At 40.4% G+C, this 20,672-nt stretch overlaps 1 protein-coding gene and 1 long non-coding RNA gene across 7 annotated transcripts in view; one reads left to right on the forward strand and one right to left on the reverse strand.

The window, feature by feature from the left end:
* KANK1 (KN motif and ankyrin repeat domains 1) overlaps positions 1-20,672 on the forward strand; it is a 206,645-nt gene that overhangs the window by 111,650 nt on the left and 74,323 nt on the right. For all 6 annotated transcript variants that reach the window (XM_055087151.1, XM_055087152.1, XM_007129199.4 and 3 more), the window contains one exon: positions 20,458-20,577. In XM_055087151.1, the coding sequence (XP_054943126.1) occupies positions 20,541-20,577 (37 nt within the window). In that variant the 5' untranslated portion in view covers positions 20,458-20,540. The remainder of the gene's footprint in view (positions 1-20,457; positions 20,578-20,672) is intronic.
* The window catches only part of LOC114486879 (uncharacterized), a 30,634-nt gene continuing 22,998 nt past the window's right edge, over positions 13,037-20,672 (reverse strand). The window contains exon 3 of the long non-coding RNA XR_003681253.1: positions 13,037-13,161. This is a non-coding gene — a long non-coding RNA (uncharacterized lncRNA). The remainder of the gene's footprint in view (positions 13,162-20,672) is intronic.

Below are 20,672 nucleotides of genomic sequence, written 5' to 3' on the forward strand. Positions count from 1 at the left end.
TTCACTTTGTTGTAAAGCAGAAACTAACACACCATTGTAAAACAGTTATACTCCAATAAAGTATCTGGTTAGATCACAATTTGGAAAGATCTTATACTTTAATTTTTTTTTTTTTTTTTTTGTGGTATGCGGGCCTCTCACTGTTGTGGCCTCTCCTGTTGCGGAGCACAGGCTCCGGACGCGCAGGCTCCGGACGCGCAGGCTCAGCGACCATGGCTCATGGGCGCAGTCGCTCCGCGGCATGTGGGATCTTACCGGACCGGGGCACGAACCCGCGTCCCCTGCATCGGCAGGCGGACTCTCAACCACTGCGCCACCAGGGAAGCCCAGATCTTATACTTTAAAACAAAAGTTTTAAGCCATGGATCTGTTGAGGGTGTGGTGACAGTCCTACATTTCCATCTCCTTTTGAAATCTCATTTAGATTTGTGTGTGTCTGTGTGTGTACATATCTACATTTTCTGATGAAAAAAATCCATAACTTTCACAGACTTTTCAAAGCCACTGCCTTTAAATATCTACTTGATAACTAACTTTTACTGTAGTTGTTTTAAGATCTTCTCTTTGCTATTTTCAAAACAACTCTCAATATTGGTTAAATCTTTAAATGCTTTTTTTTGCAGCATAAGATCCTTTCTGTAATACATTTTTTTGTTTATTGTCCACTAAAAATTTTGGTTCAAATTCTAGGGAACTTCTCTCATGAGAATTTGCTTTAAAAGCAAAGGATTTAGCATAAATTAACTAGGCTTAGTTTTCGTTTGTATGTGGGAAAATGTATATTTTAGTGCAGTCTGTGATGTGTCATTGCATAAGGCATGTGTCGTTCTTTACCATGATTGCATTGGTTTTTCTCCATTTGATGTCTGTGGTAAGGCCAGTCTTTTTAACCTCTGAAACAGAAGTGGAGTGGATCCTAGCCTGTTAGATCTGGAGACTGAAGTGTATATTATCTTCTGGGAAAGTACTTAAACATAGCACAGATTTTTTTTTAAAATATCTTTATTGGAGTATAATTGGTTTACAATGGTGTGTTAGTTTCTGCTGTACGACAAAGTGAATCAGCTACATGTATACATATATCCCCATATCTCCTCCCTCTTGTGTCTCCATCCCAGATTCCCTATCCCACCCCTCTATGGGGACACAAAGCACCGAGCAAGTACTTAAACATAGCACAGATTTTTTTTAAAAATATCTTTATTGGAGTATAATTGGTTTACAATGGTGTGTTAGTTTCTGCTGTATGACAAAGTGAATCAGCTATATGTATACATATATCCCCATATCTCCTCCCTCTTGTGTCTCCATCCCAGATTCCCTATCCCACCCCTCTATGGGGACACAAAGCACCGAGCTGATCTCCTTGTAGCACAGATTTTTAAATCAATGTGCACTCACTATGATTTCAGTCAAGATGATAAGTACCTATGTTTTTTGTGTTTGTACTGCTGCTTTGAGAAGAAGTATTACCATTAACCTGGGTTAAAAGGACAACTCTGAAATTTTTAGGAGTTTAAGAATTAGGCCTTAAGTTAATAATCAGTGAAATAAGAGAGGTCAGATTTTTTAAAAATGAAATCTCTAATGTTTAAAAACTAATAATATACACATTGGTTTATGTAACAAAAACAAGGTAAAGTATTAAATTATTTCGTGATTTGATCACAAATTCATTTTTGGCCTCAGTGCTCTGACTTAATGCTTGTTGAAAAAAATTAAATATTTCTTTCAACAGGAGTTATTTTTAGAAGGTTTTCTTTTATTTTTAATTTTTTTGGCCATGCAGTGTGGCATGCAGAATCTTAGTTCCATGACGGGTTATCGAACCTGTGCCCCCTGCAGTGGAAGCGCAGAGTCTTAACCACTGGACCACGAGGGAAGTCCCCCTCCGCAAGCATTTACTGAATGTTTACCACATGCTCAGTGTAGATTAGACTACTTGCAGGAATAACAAGAGAACCAAAGCACGATGGCAGATCCCTGGAGCTAACAGTTCAGGGCAGAGCAGCATCTAACACTGTCCCTTGACCCTTTGTTTTACTTTTCTGTTTTTCTGAGTTTGTTTAGGATACCTAATTAGACAGTAATACACACCTTTGGAAAATATAAATATCACCAGGCATCCTTTTAAAATATTTTTTAAATATTTAAAAATAAATGGTAGTAAAAATGTAGGTTGTATTTCTCCATCAGAGACTATGCTATTCTGGATAGCTGAGCTTTCCCAATGGCACAGAATTTGTCCCTATAATTATGTCTTCTCTGTCCCTCTCACTTGAACCATTTTGGTTTGAAAACTTTCTGAAATTGATTATATCCTTACAGACTTTTTTTTTTTTAATAATGCACAATTCCATTTATATGACATTCTGGGAAAGCCAAAACCATAGGAACTGAAAAACAGATCAGTTGTTGTCAGACGATGGGGGGGTGGAAGGAAGGGTTAAATGCAGAGGGGTATAGAGGAGTTTGTTGGGGTGATAGGAGTATCCTATATCTTGATTGTGGCAGAGATGAAATAACTGCACATTTGTCCAAACTTGCAAAGCTGTATACAAAAATTTAGAGTGAATTTTACTGTGTGTGAATTATACCTTAATTTTTTTAAATGGAAAAACATAGCCATAGAACTTAGAGCATTTCTTACAGACTTTCTTAAACAATATATTGAACACAATTTAAGCTTCTTGTAGAAAGTTAGGTCTATCCTTGTAATAACAGCAATGTCCCTCAGGAAACATGCAGCTTATAGGGCTGTTTGCTCCCAACATTTCATTTTTTTTTAACATTATTTTAAAATCTCTTCCCGTGCTATAGGAATTTGCCTTTGAGTTACTATGACTTCTCAAGCAATCCCCATGACTTTATAATCTGACCAGGGCTATTGGGGAGAGGGGTGTACCCCAAACAACCAAATTTAATAGAACCATATGTGAAAGAAGAATAAATTGATCATGGGTTTGGGATTTCTGTGTAAGCTAAGTTCATAGATAATATTTTTCTTGTAGTTTATTTATTTGGTTATTTTCTTTTCTCATTCGTTTTCCAAACAGAGTGGCTAGGCAACTAAGTTCTGGGTAGATATGTCACTATCAAATAATGATATTTTATGATATTCCTTGGCATTATATTAAGTATGCTGTATTGTACTTTAATATTATATTGATGAAATATGAGAAATAAGCAATTACAAAAGCTTAAATTTAAGAAGACTATCATTTTATACCTCTGTTTTTTTCTCTGCCTTCCCATGAAATTTATTCACTCTTATTATAATTGTTTATCTTTAGCACTGACCAGGTCTCAAACTAGTGAAAACTACAGAAAAAGACAGTATAGTGTTTTAATGTCTATACTCTTTCCCTGTTAAATGTGTATTTACTCCCCACTCTTTTTTTTTTTTTTTTAATCGTTCCAGTTTGCTTTAAGGGAGTGGTTTTGAGGAGAAAACTCAATAGAGTTGTGTGCACCCATGTGTCAAGTGAGGAGAAGCCCTGAAAGGGAAGTGTTAGGAGCAGAAGTTCTTGCCAGGGTCTCATGAAGTGTTCCAAGCTATTTTTTCCTCGTTGACTCAGAAGAACAAATAGTAAAGAAGGCACTGGACGACCTCACTTCTTTTGGCCCATACTTATATATAGCAGAGACATGAAACACAAGACCCAATCTAAGACTTTCAGTGGGTAGTTTGGGGAAAGTGTTATTCACACAGCTGATATTGAAGTCCAAAGAAATCAGGTGGAGAACTAAAGGATCTAGTTGCTCTGGTGTCTTTCAACCTTCTGCTTTCATACACACCTTACTCAGCTCATCTACTACCTATTAGAGATTGCCATTTCTGCATGTTCCTTCTCCTTTAAGCTGTATTAGCTACTTAGTAGTAAATTCCTTGTTTCTTTCACCTTTATTTAGTAGGATCCTCTCAATATTTTTTTAAAAAATTCTGTATATATACAAGATTTGCCTTCCCTGGGTCATAAAGTGAGACCATAGACACAGGAATAGAAATGTACCAATTCCTTTCTTATGGATTTCATTCACTCATTCAAAAAAGTGTTAATTAATTAAAAATAATTTTGAACACTGGCTGTCCTAGGCGCTGAGTGCTAGATACTTAGAAAACTAGGGTGACCTAATCATTGTACTTGCAAAGCTGAAAGCCCAGTGGGGAAGAACAGCACAGTAAGTGATGTTGCAGTCATTCACGCAGCTTACTTCTCTGAATGTTAGTCTCCTTATCTGTTACAGGGGAAGGTATCTCCCGAAGCTGTTTGGAAGCTTAGCTAAGATAATGCATGTGAAAACATTGTAAAATTGTTAAGCTGTGGACGTGTCTGTTGCCATGTTTGGTTTAAAATAGAAGCTGGGAGAATTTTAATCCTGAAACCATTTAGATAACCCAGTTATGAGACTGTGGGTAAAGTGAGAGAAACAACATGTGTCAGTGTCAAATGCAGTTCCCAGGAGAATGTTTGAGATTGTACTGTTAGGAGCCTTGCATTCTAGAAATTATTTTACTGGTGTTTATGCTAAGTGGTGATGACATTGGGAATAGCACAGCTTCTTTTGATATCACATGTTACTGCTAGCCTTTGTTAGCGTTCACAATGCATTTTTACTGTATCTTGTTAATAAGAATGTACTGAATGAACCTCGTGGCATTGGGATATATGTTAAGATGTCTTTTTTTATAGTTGGTTTCTAGAGTGTCTTTATAGCAATCTCCCAGTGTTTCTATTTATTGTTATTCCCTTCCCTCCCCTTTTTTCTATTAGTTCTTTAAAGGTAGGGATATTATACATCCAAGTTTGCCTGGGACAGTCCTAGTTTACATCTGTTTTCCCAACATCTCATCTATTTAGCATTTTAGTGTTCTCAAAAACGTCCCAGTCTGGGGCTTCCCTAGTGGCACACTGGTTGAGAATCTGCCTACTAATGCAGGGGACGCGGGTTTGAGCCCTGGTCTGGGAGGATCCCACATGCCACGGAGCAACTAGGCCCGTGAGCCACAACTACTGAGCCTGCGCATCTGCAGCCTGTGCTCCGCGACAAGAGAGGCCGCGATAGTGAGAGGCCCGCGCACTGCGATGAAGAGTGGCCCCCGCTCGCCGCAACTGGAGAAAGCCCTCGCACAGAAACAAAGACCCAACACAGCAAAAATAAATAAGTAAACGAATAAACTACCCCCAACATCTTTTTTTTTTTTTTTTTTTTTTTTTGTGGTATGCGGGCCTCTCACTGCTGTGGCCTCTCCCATTGTGGAGCACAGGCTCCGGAAGCACAGGCCCAGCGGCCATGGCTCACGGGCCTAGCCGCTCCGCGGCATGTGGGATCTTCCCAGACCGGGGCACGAACCTGCGTCCCCTGCATCGGCAAGCGGACTCTCAACCACTGCGCCACCAGGGAAGCACCCCCCCGCAACATCTTAAAAAAAAAACAAAAAAAAATGTCCCAGTCTGAACCATAAGTTATATGGCCACCCAGGCTTAAGGCATAAAAGGAAATGAGGAGACAGCAAATCAGTGGAATTGTAAAGATGTGTGGTAACTGACCTTAGCCACTGAACTGACTGATGGAGTATGGATTTGGTCCAGTAATATCATGAAATTCAACTCAGAGATTTAAGTCCATGTATTGTGTCTGATTATCAGTTTACATCACAGCAGGGTTCTAACAAGCTGTTAAGATTAGAGCATGTGTTCGTTCACCCCAGCTCAGAAGAGCAGCTTTGCCACTTGAAAGATTCTCACTCAAGCATGGTTTGTTGGAGCTTGAAGGCTGATGTTCCTTCTAAAGGCCCCTCAAGGTTTTCATTCATTGTCAGCATATGCGTTATGATGGTATTGATCCTGTTTTTGACCATCATTCACCCATGGCAGCCAACCAAGGGAGTTGTAAAACATGTCTGTCACCTCTTCCCCACCTGTATGGCTCTCATGGTGTGACTAAAGTGGATGAGTAAGATGCAGTTTATAGGGATGGGCCTACGTTGCAGCATCTCTGCCACAGCCTCCTCCCTTTTTAGAGTGAGAAGACTGGAGTGAAAGGTCCAAAAAACAGAATTCTGCAAGGAGGAAGGTGCCACATTGTGTGTCTGCTTACAATCCCTAGTACAATGGAATAAATCTTCTTGTCCCCTCCTGCAAGCATTAATATGAAATTTTTTATAAAGGTCAAGGGGAGATAGACAACAAGGACCTACTGTATAGCACAGGGAACTATATTCACTATCTTGTAATAACCTATGATGGAAAAGAATCTGAAAAGGTACACCTGAAACTAACACAACATTGTAAGTCAACTATACTTCAATTTTTAAAAAAAGGTCAAGGGGTTACTTTACTGTTTTAGTATATGCAATCCCAGTATTTTCAAAACATGGCAGTTTGAGAAAGTTCACTGCACGTTTGCTTGTTTAAAAGCAAATGCGGAACTCTGCTGTTCTCTGTTGACAGCTGTATTAGAGTTTGGGGTGGGTCTCTGCACTCATGAGCCATGAAGAAATGTGTGTGACTTAAGTCTTGCAAAGTGAAGGTGGAAATTTAGAAAATAAAGAAAAGTCAATGGAATGGGTCCTTTTACTGCTATCCCCATTTTACTTTCCAGAGAGGCAAAAGTGGTATAAAGATCTTCCTTGAAACAGTGCTTCTCACACTTTAATGTGGGGCTCTTGTTGAAATGCAGATTCTGAGGCAGTAGGTCTGGGCTGAGGGCCCAAGATTCTGCATTTGTGACCAGCTCCAGCAGATACTGGTGCTGCTGGACCACGGGCCACTGCTTGTCTAGTGAGTTGTTGGAAAATGAGTGCCCTGATGGGTTCTGACTATGGATGTCACTCTTGCACCACAGGCAATTTATAGTGACACAGACGTTAGAGTCCCTCCTCTGTCAGGAGTGTTGTGTGTTTAAGTGGGAGGTGAGCGAGAGGAACTGTCCAGACAGTTCCCTGTCTTTAAAAATCTTAAGGTATCCCCTGCAGAGGCCCAACATTCCTGCTAATGAGAAGAGTAAAGAAATATACATTCCATGGGCTTGGAATTCCCGTCATGGGCTCCCCCCTTTTTTTAAAAAATTAACTGGCTCCTTTTACATCTATTAAGGGTTATGAGGAAAGGAGTGGGGAGCAAAAGATTAAGAAAATAAATAGGAAATTCAAGAAAGGAAAGTTCCATTCCCTCCTGCTTCCATAGTAGGAAAAAATTGTGATGTGCCTTCCTCTCCTCATACCTCTCTATAAAGACACAGACCTCTGCTAACTAGTTTGTGTGACTGTATTCTGGCTATTTAACCTCTGTTATTTCACAAAATGTCCTTCATCTACAAAAGAAGGATTTGGATTTAGGTGGTTTTCAGAGCCCTTTTGATTGTAATGCATAGCAACTAAGAGCTTTATGATCATATGATACTGTATATAATATATACATATGTCTTTAACAGTATGGTTTTATTTCTGTAAGGGCACCTCCAAAATAAGTTAGTATATATAAATTTTGTATTTTCCCCTATATTCCTGGTTCTTTCTTTAAAAAAAAAATCTTTGTTTCATAGCTTCACAAAATTTTTTTATGTTATGTTTAATTGGCTGTATTAATTTCTGCTCCACAATATTAATTTAAGGAATCTGGTCTCACAGTTCTAGCAAAGGCTAGAACTTTCTTCTGTGTTTTACCAGCATTCTCTCTAAGCATCTGCTTGTTTTGGGGGTGTGTGTACATTAGATACCTGTTCTGAGAAGATGAAGGAGTACTTGTTTCAGAAGGTACTTTGGGTCCAGCTGTGAGTACTCAACTAAGTGTGTTCTCTCAACACCATGACCTCTTCAGTCTTAGGACAGAAGTCTGGGATTTATTCACATCTCTGTTCTGACTAATTGGTTACACATCAAGCCCCGTTATCATGTAGTAGGTCAAGAAGCACTCTCAGTCAGTCAGGGATTTCTCATCCTCAGACTTCTGGATGAGAGAATTAATTTTTTCTATAAATTTACCCCCAGAGACAATGTTACATACACGAGTTGCGTTTTATAAAATATAAATTACTCTGAGCCAAGGATGAAGAATGAACATAGAATCCCATGTTGAGCAACTAAAATTGCTGTATTAAATACAAACAGCGAAAACATATTGTTTACAGAGAGATTTTCAGTACATTGTTTTGAGGGTGTGTGTGCTGTATTAAAAACAATAAACGTACATAGGCATGGAGTCTAGTTTCATTGGCCCTCCCATGTGGTTTTGGTGAGAGTTTAAATTGGCACCTTTCTGCAGGGCAACCTGTTATTACCTGTCAGAATGTACAGGCTCAGTCTTTTCCTCTCACAAATCCACTTCTTGGAATTGATCCACAGCAAATTATTGGATAAGTACACAAAGCTGTATGTAAAAATATGTTTCTCAAAGAGTTTGTAGTAAGAAAAAATTGGAAAGAATCTAAATACTCAAAAATAAAGGTCAATGAAGTACCTAGGGGTAAGATGGGAATAAAGACACAGACCTACTAGAGCATGGACTTGAGGATATGGGGAGGGGGAAGGGTAAGCTGTGACAAAGTGAGAGAGTGGCATGGACATATATACACTACCAAACGTAAAATAGATAGCTAGTGGGAAGCAGCTGCATAACACAGGGAGATCAGCCAGGTGGTTTGTGACCACCTAGAGGGGTGGGATAGGGAGGGTGGGGGGGAGGGAGATGCAAGAGGGAGGGGATACAGGGATATATGTATACGTATAACTGATTCACTGTTATAAAGCAGAAACTAACACACCATTATAAAGCAATTATACTCCAATAAAGGTGTTAAAAAAAAGGTCAAATAAAATATAGCACAAATATGAAAGGGGACACTATGCAGGTATCAAAAGAAGAGATACAGGTATTATCTTTAAAAGATGGCTATAATGTTAAAAGAAATAAAATAACATATTTGGAGAAAAATATATACTTATACACATGTGTATATAAGCCCAGGGAAGAATTGGGAAGCTACATAGCAAGATGTTTATAGTAGTGGAATTATAGCTGATTTTTCACTTTCTCTCTTAAAAATTTATTATTTTCTTAAACTTTTTAATTTTATATTGGAGTGTTGTTGATTAACAATGTTGTGTTAGTTTCAGGTGTACAGCAAAGTGATTCAGTTTTACGTATACATGTATCTATTCTTTTTCAAATTCTTTTCCCATTTAGGTTGTTACATAATCTAGAGCATAGTTCCCTGTGCTATGCAGTAGGTCCTTGTTGGTTATCCATTTTAAATATAGTGGTGTGTACATGTCAGTTACGTTGAAAATTTCGTACTAGTACGGTGAAAGGGGGAAAGATAATTTGGAAGGTTCAGAAAAAAAACAGCCACCCTGGGAGCTGAGTTGGAGAAGAAACAAGAGCCCTGCTGTTTCAGCATCCCTTTTATATTGACTGGTGGGAATTCTCTGACTGGTCATTGCTGTGCCAGAAGGAGCTTCAGAGACAGTGGGGGCCTGTGAGGTACGATCCCTGTCCTGCTGACCTATATACAAGGTTCCCTACGGCCTGACTTTATTTGGCAGTATCAGCCTCAGGGAGCCGTGTGTACCCATTAGGCCCAGGATTTAGACGAACAGAATTACTGAATGTTTGTCAGGCCTGGAAGTGTCATTAGGGCTGAGCTAGTCCAGCTGCGAAGAATGGGAAGCCCCGTTTAAATAACTTGCCCAGAGCCCTGGAGGAGGTAGTTCCAGGTCAAGTTGAAGTGAAAATGTGGTTCCCAGATTCCTGGTCTTGGGCTGCTATTTTGCTTCACCCCGAGTTCTGCTGTTGTGGATGAGCCCCCAGTTCTCACAAGCAGCCTTAAAAGCCAGAGAGAAAGAGGTTTCCAGGTAAGGGAATGGATTTCCTCTTGTAACTTAGAACATTAAATTGTTAGACTTTTCATCCAAATCTGTGTCCTGTGAAATATGTGTAAATTCAGAGGTTCCTGACTTTCCTTGGGTCCTGGCCTCTTTGGGATAATTCATAAAGCAGCAAAACCTCTCCCTTGAACAATGTGGGTTTGCTAGAAACCACAAAACTTTGCATTTGGTTTGGGGGTTTCAAGAACCCTCTGAGACCTGTCACTCTGTTGTAAATATTCTTTGTCTTGTGTTCCCTAAGTTTTCAAGTAGTTCTCTTGCATTTGGACATAATGAAACTGTGAACTGGTTTTCAAACCTTTGTGGTAAACATGTTTCTTGACAGAACAATAGTATGGGAAGAGAGAAAGAAAGGACGGGAACTAGGAAGATCCAGACATCTCACCACATTAGCCACTTGTTTTCTTTGTTTCCTGTTGCTGTTGGATTGTCTTTCCAATTAAAGTAAAATGTTACGATATTTTTTTAAAATCCTACCATAGTAGCACAATGGCTTTCATTTCGGCATTGCACTCCACTCTGCTCCTATCCACATGAATGATTTATGATTACACCCAAAGACTGTCTTCAATATGTTCTTTCATGCTGTTCTTTGGAAGAGGACAGTCCCCTCCATAAGAAAGACACAGGCAAGGCCCAAGATGAGGCCAGAATTTCTTTGTACTTCTCACCAAAAACTAGGTGTTTGAATAAGAGCAGGTAGTTTCCACTTACAATATATACGAGTTTTGAAAATAGCCTAGTGCCATAGTTTTCGGATCAGCTGGAGGACTTGTGAACACGCTGACCCCTGGGCCCACCTGAAGAGTTTCTGATTCGGTGGTCCAGGGTGGGGCCCAAGGATATGCATTTCTAGTCTCCAGGTGATGCTGGCACGACTGGTCCAGGGCCACACTCTGAGAAACAGTGAGTGACTTAGGGAGTAGAAGTCCTATAAAGCAACGTGTTTTCCAAACTTTTCTGATAACAAGAATCACTTGGGGATGTGTATGAAAAATATAAATTTCAACTCCATGTCAGACTCATTGAATCAGAATCTTTGGGGAAAGTCTTGGGATGCTGCATTATCAGATTTCGGGAAATACTACTGCTATCAGGTAAACCCTGCAAATCACCATGGGACAGAAGAATTTACCTACTACTCTGAGCCACAGTTTTCTCATCCATTGCATGCTTTGACCCTATGACCCACTTAGCCCCTAGACGTGTATCTACCTGGCTTCATCCTCATTTTAAAATGAATTTTATGCCATCTTTACAAAACATACATGTTTTTATTTCAGGTGCTAAGTAAATTGTGTAAAGGAGACACCAGAATACCTGCCTGCCTTCTGAGAACTTCCTGACGTTTTACTGAGTTCTCTTTTTATAAAGGTAGTCCCAGTCTGGTGTGTGTGTGTGTGAGAGAGAGAGAGAGAGAGAGAAGGCTGGAAGGAGGGAAGAGGGGAAGGAAGAAAGAAATGTGCATTTCTGTCGAGTTCCCTGGTAGTACAGCTGGACCAGGACCACACTTTGAGAACCACTGGAATAGGCCAATGACTCACGCATAGCACATTGGTATCTCCTAAGGGAGTCTTAAAAAATACTTCTGCCTGGGCCCCAACCCCAGAGAGTAATTTAATTGGTCTGTGGTTGGACCTGGACAGTAATTCCAATGATCAGCCAAGGTTGTGAACCACTGCTATGGGTCCCTCAAGATAGAAGATAACCTGTTAAGAAGCATAAGCCCTGATGGGAAAACTAGGGCTAAGCCAGTGCCTCTCCCACTTCCGTGTGTGAACGAATCACCTGGGCTTCTTGTTAGGATGCAGGTTCTGATTCAGTAATCTGTAGTGGGGCCCAAGATTCTACTTTTTTTTTTAACAAGTCACACAGATGCTGCTGCTGTTTACTGGGTACCATGCTTGGGGTAGCGAGGGGCTTAGAAGGTGTTAACTAACTCATGTAAATGCCTATCAACCCAAACTTAATTTTTTAAAAGAACAGTGTAGAACAAATAAAAGCACAGCTGTCAGACATTTGAAATTAGAAATAATAGCTATTTTGCCATTAATGAACATTCCTCTTCCCTTGATGGCTAGAAATTTTTGTTTTTGCTTCTCTTTACCCCCACCTGTAGTTTCAAATAAATGTTTGTGAATTAACGTTGCTTCAGTGTGATAGAAATGTACTAACAGGCCTTTTATCCCCCTGTTTCTGGATCTCACTGTTCATGGTCTTTCTGAGTTTGGGGATCTTGCTCTGTAGCGTCCTCATTGCCTCGGACCCTGCCCGTTAGGTGTTATCACCCAGGAGGCTAAATGTTCAGTAATGCCCCAAGGCCCTCATCTCAGGAGCTGATTGCATTTGGCTCCATAGCACTGCCAGATTGCAAGCTCTGTGAGTCTACTTGGGACATGGCTTCAGACTATGTTTCTGGCTTGAGCCCAACCTTTCTGCCCTGGGTGAGGGGTGAAGGCTTTTCTCTGGCAGGTTCCATGCTCTGGCACTTTTCCTAGCGTGGTGGAGTTGAGATGTAGCTGTCAGAGCCTTTTAGAAGGGGGAACAGAGAAGCTGGGCAAGGAAGAGGCAGACCTCAGGTGAGGAAGAAGGAATTTAAATCCTACCTGTGGAGTAGGCTTCCCTTGGCCTGTTGCATTTCCCAGCTGAACATGGCAGAAGTGTTGGGTGATTGATGGCTTTTGAATTGGCCCTCAGAGGATGCATCTATGGCCTCTGCCCATTTGAAATTGGTGGGAATGACCCCAGGGGTCCACTGACAAGAGGACAAAGATCTCTCTCCTGGGCGTGGCCTGTCGCTGGTCAGGCTGGCGCCATACTGCTGTTATCCAGAGAATCCCTCAGTGGAATGGGACACCAGCAGGAAACAAATGTTCTCAGTCATTTCCCATTTTTAAATCCACATAGCAGATGCCAACTCCCCCACCCTGCGCCCTAGTGTTTGCCCCCTCGCATGGGTAGATGAACATGAGCTGGATTTTTGCACAGTCACGAAAGCAGTATGCTTGTCCCAGCTGGAAAGCCCGAGACAACAAAATAGCAGAGAATGTTCTGAGTCTTTATTAAAAGTATAAAAGCATAAATCAGATTTATTTCAGCTGAAGGAAGGCAGCATTCAAGACTTACTGGAATAGCTTGTATCGCATGTTAAGGGCAACTTGAACTTGACTGTGGCTGGGGCACAGGAGATGCTAGTTCTGTCTTTTTAAATCTCTGGATTCGGTTTCTGGCTCCAGCTTTTCCCGTAACCATTTTCAGTTGAAGTGCATATGCTGTATTGATAACACAGTTTAACATTCTGGGAACTTTTGTCAGGCAGCAAATTATAAAGTACTTGTGATCTAGGCACTTGACCTCTTTTGTTTCTCCTAAATAAGAACTTGTATCTTCTGGGGAAAACACAAGAACATCTGGGAAGTTTCTGTTTAGCATGGCTGAGCCTTTCTGCTCTAAAGAGTAGAAAATGAAATGTTTTTGAAAAGTCAGATCAAAAGACTGGTCTGAATAAACCATTCCTGCAAGGTCCAGTGTCCTTTCACCATGATAATATAACTAAAGAAGCCCTGACCTACCTCTCCCTAAAGAAAGCCTAATAAGCAAACTACTTGAAAATAAGATCATTTATGTTTTGTTACTCATTGGCTTTAAAACCTTCAATGACTTTACTTTGCAGTTAGAATAAAACTCATTTTCCTTACCATGGCCAGCAAGGGCCAGCAAATCTCATCATCTAGCCTCTGCTCACCTTTCCTCTCAGGCCAGTCTGCGCTCTCTCTCTCTGAATAAACTCAGTTGCTCAGCTGATAGAACTTTCCCTGCCCCAGAGCCTTTGGGCCATTCTTTTACAGAAAAAAAACTTTTAATTTTGATGAAGTCCACTTTATCAACTTTTGGTATCACATCTAGAACTCTTCTCCAAACCCTAGGTCTGTAAGGGTTTGCAAGAGTCTTCTACATTTTCTTCTGAAAGTTTTATAGTTGTTTTGGTTGTACACTCAAAAAACTATGATTCATTTTGAATTAATTTTTGTATATGGTGAAAGAGTAAGACGAAGCTTTGTTATTTTGCCTATACATAGCAAATTGCTGTAGCACCATTTTTTTTTAAAAGACTTCCTTCGTTTGTTGAGTTTATTGAGTTTTATATACCACTGCGGAAAAGCAGGTGAGAGCATTGTGTCAGTCTGTTTCTGGACTCCATTCTGTTCTCTGGACCATTCTTACCTCTCATACACCCCCCAGCTAATTCCTACCCATCCCTCAGGTTTCACCTACAATGTCATTTCCCTAAAGAAGCCTCTGAGGACCACCCATTTTCATCCATCTCCATACTCTCAACTTTAATCCTAAGAAGTTCAGCCTCTATTAGTCTCACTCTACACCTGTATTATACATTTCGCATAATTTGTTAAAAATTTGCTGGTATGTGTGTAAGTATATGTGTAATTCCTGCCTAAAAGCCCCTAAAAGGCAGGAATTGAGTCTATTTTGTTTACCATTTTAGCGCCGAGCAGTGTGCCTCTTATATGCTGAATGCCCAATCAGTATTTTTTGAGTAAGTGAATGGAGAAAGGTCATGTTTTCTAAATCACTGGGTATCATTTTCTTTCCTTTTTTAAAAAATTTATTTATTTATTTATTTATTTTTGGCTGCACTGGGTCTTTGTTGCTGCGCACAGGGTTTCTCTAGTTGAGGCAGGCGGGGGCTACTCTTCATTGCGGTGCACGGGCTTCTTATTGCAGTGGCTTCTCTTGTTGCGGAGCATGGGCTCTAGGAACATGGACTTCAGTAGTTGTGGCACGTGGGCTCAGTATTTGTGGCTCCCGGGCTCTAGAGCGCAGGCTCAGTAGTTGTGGCGCACGGGCTTAGTTGCTCCACGGCATGTGGGATCTTCCTGGACCAGGGCTCAAACCTGTGTCCCCTGCATTGGGAGGCAGATTCCCAACCACTGCACCACCAGGGAGGTCCCTGGGTATCATTTTCTTAAAATCAGAGGGCATTCCTGGCTCTTGGAGCCTTGGGACATAATTTTTCCCCAATTAACCCATCTTTTAAGTCAGTGATTTTGAGAACCTTTGGCCTACACTGGAATCACCTGGAGGGCTTGTTGACATACAAACTACTGGGGTCCACTCCCAAAGTTTATGATTCAGTAGGTCTGGGGCAGCCTGAGAATTTGCATTTCGAAGAAGTTCCCAGAAGATCATGATGATGCTGCTGGTCTGGGAACCACGCTTTGAGACCTCCACTTTCTCGTCGCCTGCCTTTGCATGTGCTGTTCCTTCTGCCTAGAATGCCCTTCCACCTTTCTTGCCCTGAAAAACACTCATTCACCCTTTAAGACTTAGGCCAAGTGATTTTTTCTGAATACATTTTTCAGCCACTCCCACCCTTTTTGGGCAAAGTAAGACCACCTTACAATGGATTGGAGTTGAACTGTGTATACACAGCTGTTTCAGTGCTTTCTCCTTTAATTGTGTCTCTGTCTGCTTCCAGCACTAGTGTGTGAGCGTCTGGGAATGGCATAATATTTTAGCTTATCTTATTTCTCTAAAATGGAAACAAAATAGTGGCTGGTACAAATTCTAGGATGATGTAGTCTTTAAAACATGTTAAGGTAGGGCTTCCTTGGTGGCACAGTGGTTGAGAGTCCACCTGCCGATGCAGGGGATATGGGTTTGTGCCCTGGTTCGGGAAGATCCCACATGCCGTGGAGCGGCAAAAAACAAAACAAAACAAAACATGTTAAGGTAATTAAAATATACATATCGTCAATATATTGAAAAGAAATAGTCTCAGGTGGTAACAATGGAACATTAGGATTGTGAGATAGTAAATGATTATTTTTTTGCATGTTTTGTCTTTTCCATATTTTGTCAAATTCTTTTTTTTTAATTAATTAATTTTATTTATTTATTTTTGGCTGCGTTGGGTCTTCGTTGCTGCGCGTGGGCTTTCTCTAGTTATGGCGAGCGGGGGCTACTCTTTGTTGCGGTGCGTGGGCTTCTCATTGCGATGGCTTCTCTTGTTTCAGAGCATGGACTCTAGGCACATGGGCTCAGTAGTTGTGGCTCACGAGCTCTAGAGCATAGGCTCAGTAGTTGTGGCGCACGGGCTTAGTTGCTCCGCAGCATGTGGAATCTTCCTGGACCAGGGCTCGAACCTGTGTCCCTTGCATTGGCAGGCGGATTCTTAACCACTACGCCACCAGGGAAGCCTAGATTTTGTCAAATTCTTCATGTTGCTTCTTTAATTTAGGAAAAATACTATATGCTGTAAAAGACATTCTAGAACTTACACATCAAAATGGTTGTTTCCCCTTTCATAATTGTCATTTTGAGCAGCACGTTTCTTATTCCAGTTATGCTGCACTGATCCTGTCCATTTTTTAAACTCCTGCAGTTCCACTGAGAATCTCTCACCTGTTCTCAGTGGTGGAAAAATTTTTAAGTATACTTAATGTTTTGAAAGAGTCAAATGACATTCATGGCAAAGTCTAAGGAACAAGATTGATAATCAAGCTGATTAATATCATGTGGAGTATGGAAGAGAGTATGACCAATAAGTGCTAAGATATACCCTGTGTATCATATAAGTAGCTCCTCAAGCTCTTAAACATGTAATCTCAAAGAGTAAAGTTGGAAATACAATTGCTTTAAAACCAATGTTACATAAAACTTTGAAACATAACTTTCTACCTAAAAGGGATTTGAACAAAGCATCCTTGCAATAGGCGTATACATCCCTTAGGTGACTCCTTGAAAGGAACCTTATTACGTGCATATATGTTGTTATTTGTTAAAGAAATAGTGCCCTCACTCTAAATCACTAATCACAGGGGCTGGAGCATGAGCTATAGGGCCGAATTGCTTAGCTTTAATTGTAGCTCTTTCACTTACCAGCTGTGTGACTTCGGCACATTTTAAACCTCCCAGTGCCTCAGTTTCCTATCTATAAAATGGGAAGAGAGGATTTTTGTACTTCATAGGGTTGTTGTGAGGTTTAATTAAGGTAATAACTGTTAAGTGCTTTTAAAAGTGCTTTTAAAGGTAACATCATTTTGCCAATTCCAAGATGCACATTTTTCACATTTTAACACTTGTGAAATGAGGATATGTCTTACAATTAATGTAATTTTAAGAAGCACTTTATTACCCTTTAATTAGCAATATCTTTTTTAAAATCAAAGGTACTTAAAATAATGGTGCAGCTTGGAGTAGATGATGTTTTAGATTTCGATAACATAGCGGTAAGAGCTTGATAAACACTGGCCGTCATCTGCATTGTCATCAGTGTTGCGGCTGTCATCATCATTATCTTGGTTCTAACCAAGGCAATGCCATTTGATTGGTTGGCAGTGCTGGCCTAGAGTGCACATCAAATTTCTGTTTCATTTATTTGTTTTCATTGATGTGTTCTTAGAAAAGATCTAGTGAGCTCTTTTTCATATCTGTTTCATATTAAGCTAATGTATCTGTGGGGTTAATTCATTCAATGTCTGCATTATTCTCTGCACCATACTTGGGGCGCTGCTAAAATGTTCTTCAATGCAGATCAGTCTCTTAAAATAAACAGACAAGAAGACAAATTCTTTATTTTCTCTGTTGATGTATTTTCCTAAATCTTTTTGAGGCACTTTTTCTTAGTGAGCAAAACCAAGCCACTGTTGTACCACTTAAGATTTACTGGTTTGCAGTCTTCTCTGACAGTGAAAAGAAGCAGTTTATTGATCTGTAACAGAATGGATCACGGCCAGATCTTTTCTGGTTTAAACAATTCACGGACATAAGAATCTGCATATCATTAGGAAGACTGAGTCCTCACAATTTGAGGCCACCTGTCAGGCATGGACAATAACTGGGAAAAATCAATACACAATATAAAACTGTTGTTTCTGCACAGACACTGCCAGGACCCACACCCAGTGACAGGCATGTTTTGTTATTTTACCAGTGATATGCCTGTGATTCCTAATTTTAGGCTTCCTCCTCATTTTGATTTTATTGTTCAGTTTGAGGGAGGGTGGGAGAGACCAATTTCAGTCTGAGATAAAAATCTTCTGCCAGGTGAAAGAGGTTCAATAACAGGAGAGAACCTTGGACCAAAGTTTATGAAGCTTGACTAGGAAGATTCTGGGCACATCTCCATGCAAATACCTTGACACATAACTTCATTCACCCATAACACAAGCAGCTTGTTTCTTCTGGCCTTCTGTTTGCCCTCAAGAATTTAAATGGTGGTATTTACAAGCCATTATGAAGCAAGAATACAAACACATAGGGCTAGATTGAGGCCAGTAAACAGTTTTTGCTTAGGTTTTGTTGTTGTTGGCTTTTAGAAGTATAATTAGTTGAATAATTCCAGAAGCTGGGCTTCTTTCTTTTGCCCCCTCATCAACTCAGTCATCCTTCTTCAGTTTACCCAGTCCCCACCTTTTTTTCTTAACAAAGCTATATTTGTCAGACATAATGCTCACTCTATCCCTAAAGTCTGCCTTGTGATTCAGCTAGCTCTTGACTCTCCAAGTTCAATGCCATGGACCTGAACCAGTGCCTGTTTCCGACAGAATGCCAGGTGATTGCCACATAGATTAGAGTCATCCTGCCCTCCTGGTGTGTTGCCAGACAGAAACTGGGGACCAGCAGGGAGCTGGGAGGCCTCCAGTGGGAGGCTGAGAATCAGGTCTCTGTGGGTGAGCTGAGCAGTAAGTAGTCACTGTAGCTGGAAAAGCCATGCAAGGAGCACAGCTGTCAGAAGCAGCCTGTAGAAACCAGTCCTTTAGAGTTTGCACTGAGCTGCTTTCACAGTAGTCAGCCTTGAACCATAGTGCAAACCCATTCAAACAGTGAAGAAAATTTCCCTAGCTAAGCAGCAAGAAATTCTCACCCTGTGTGATCAAAGCAATCAGCTGGTTCCTCTTCCTTCCTATTTGTTTATATTTCTAATCTCTTATGATCTCCATGACTGTGGCCTGATAGTGTTCTTTTGCATAGTGTTTTAAAATACTTTTTTCTTTCTCCAGTGCATTTTAAAGCAGATAAAACCAAGTTGACAGGAAGTATCTAATGTTTCTTTTTAAAATAATTGTTATTACAAAAGTAATGAAGGAGCTAAAATCATCCATAATTGCATCACTGAAGGGCAACCACAATGAACATTTTGGCATATTTACTTCTAATTATTTTAAATAGATGTGTAAATATGTACATACGTATTTTTAACAAAATAGGTTATGACAGATCAACATACTTTGAGTATTTTACTGTATTATTAAAAGCTCTTAAATGACACCAATGGCTGCATTAGAATCCAGGATAAATGGATATGTTATTTATTTCAGCATTCTGTTTTGGGAAGCTCATGTGGGTTTCTAAATTGACACTATTTCTCAGCTTGGAATTCGTTGAGCTCAATTTCTTCGGATTTTGTTGGTTTAGAGTGAGAATTTGGACACAGTGGAAATGGAATATGTCTGTAACATTGTTTGCTTTCCTTGCCAACATTTTTTTTTAATTTATTTATTTTTGGCAGTGTTGGGTCTTCATTGCTTCGCGTGGGCTTTCTCTAGTTGCGGCGAGCGGGGGCTGCTCTTCGTTGTGGTGTGCCCCAGCTTCTCATTGCAGTGGCTTCTCTTGTTGTGGAGCACGGGCTCTAGGCGCACGGGCTTCAGTAGTTGCAGCTTGTGGCCTCTAGAGCGCAGGCTCAGTAGTTGTGGTGCACGGGCTTAGTTGCTCCACGGCCCCTGGGATCTTCCCGGACCAGGGCTCGAACCCGTGTCCCCTGCATTCTCACAAGGCATTTTGAAGAAGCAAATATCGGAGCAGTGGGGTTTTTTTTCTTGTTTTTTTGTTTTAAATTTTGTGATTGGAATATGTCTTGTAATCTCAGTTAACTTTTAAGCAGAGAATCGATATAAAATAAGAAATATATTGCCTAACAAACCCTAATGTTTCAAAACCACATGTTGTGCTGTGTCATTTGCAGTTTATCCAACAGGACAATGGGAGATTTTGAAGGTTCTTTTTTTTTTTAAGATAGGGACTGCCTGGATCAGATTTATGTTTTAAAAAGACTAAGTCAGTGAAAAACTTGAGCTATCACGAAAGAATTCACATGAACTTAACCTTTTAAAAAAATGAGCATTTGGTGCAACAGCTGCTTTTGTTCAATTGAGAAAATGAAACTATTGAACCAACATTTGGAAAGGAGGATAAGTGTAAAAACGAAAAATAGTTTGTGAAATGTTACAGAATGATGCATATTTGTATTTGAAGGCCACTTTCCTTAAAAAGTCACGTTTCTGGAGAACATATTTTATCTCCCATAAGAGTACTGTGTCTAGAGACCTGCTTTCAGCACCTGTCCATGGGTGCATCTGTGGGTGTGTCACTCTCAACATCCAGTGGCCGGGTCCGGGGCAGTCACCACCTTGTTCCACAGGCTGTCTCTCCCCCCTTCCAATTTGCTGTCTCCATTAACAGTCATCTTTGTGAACAGAAGTCTAAGATTTAGTGTTGTGCATATTTTTAAATGACCCATTTTGATGGGGCTCTCTTTATTGTTTCAGGTTGAGTGCATTTGGGAACTTGATGCATAAAATTTGCATGACTCCTCACTCCTTTCTGTATCTGTCTTTGGATTCAAGCCAGCATGGCTCACACCACAAAGGTTAACGGCTGTGCCTCAGGTAACTCCATGTTCTGGAGTGTGTGTGTGTGTGTGTGTGTGTGTGTGTGTGTGTGTGTGTGTGTTAGTGTGTGTGTTTGTTCAAACAAATTTATT

The sequence above is a fragment of the Physeter macrocephalus genome, chromosome 9, assembly GCF_002837175.3.
Source record: "Physeter macrocephalus isolate SW-GA chromosome 9, ASM283717v5, whole genome shotgun sequence".
Classification (NCBI taxonomy): domain Eukaryota; kingdom Metazoa; phylum Chordata; class Mammalia; order Artiodactyla; family Physeteridae; genus Physeter; species Physeter macrocephalus.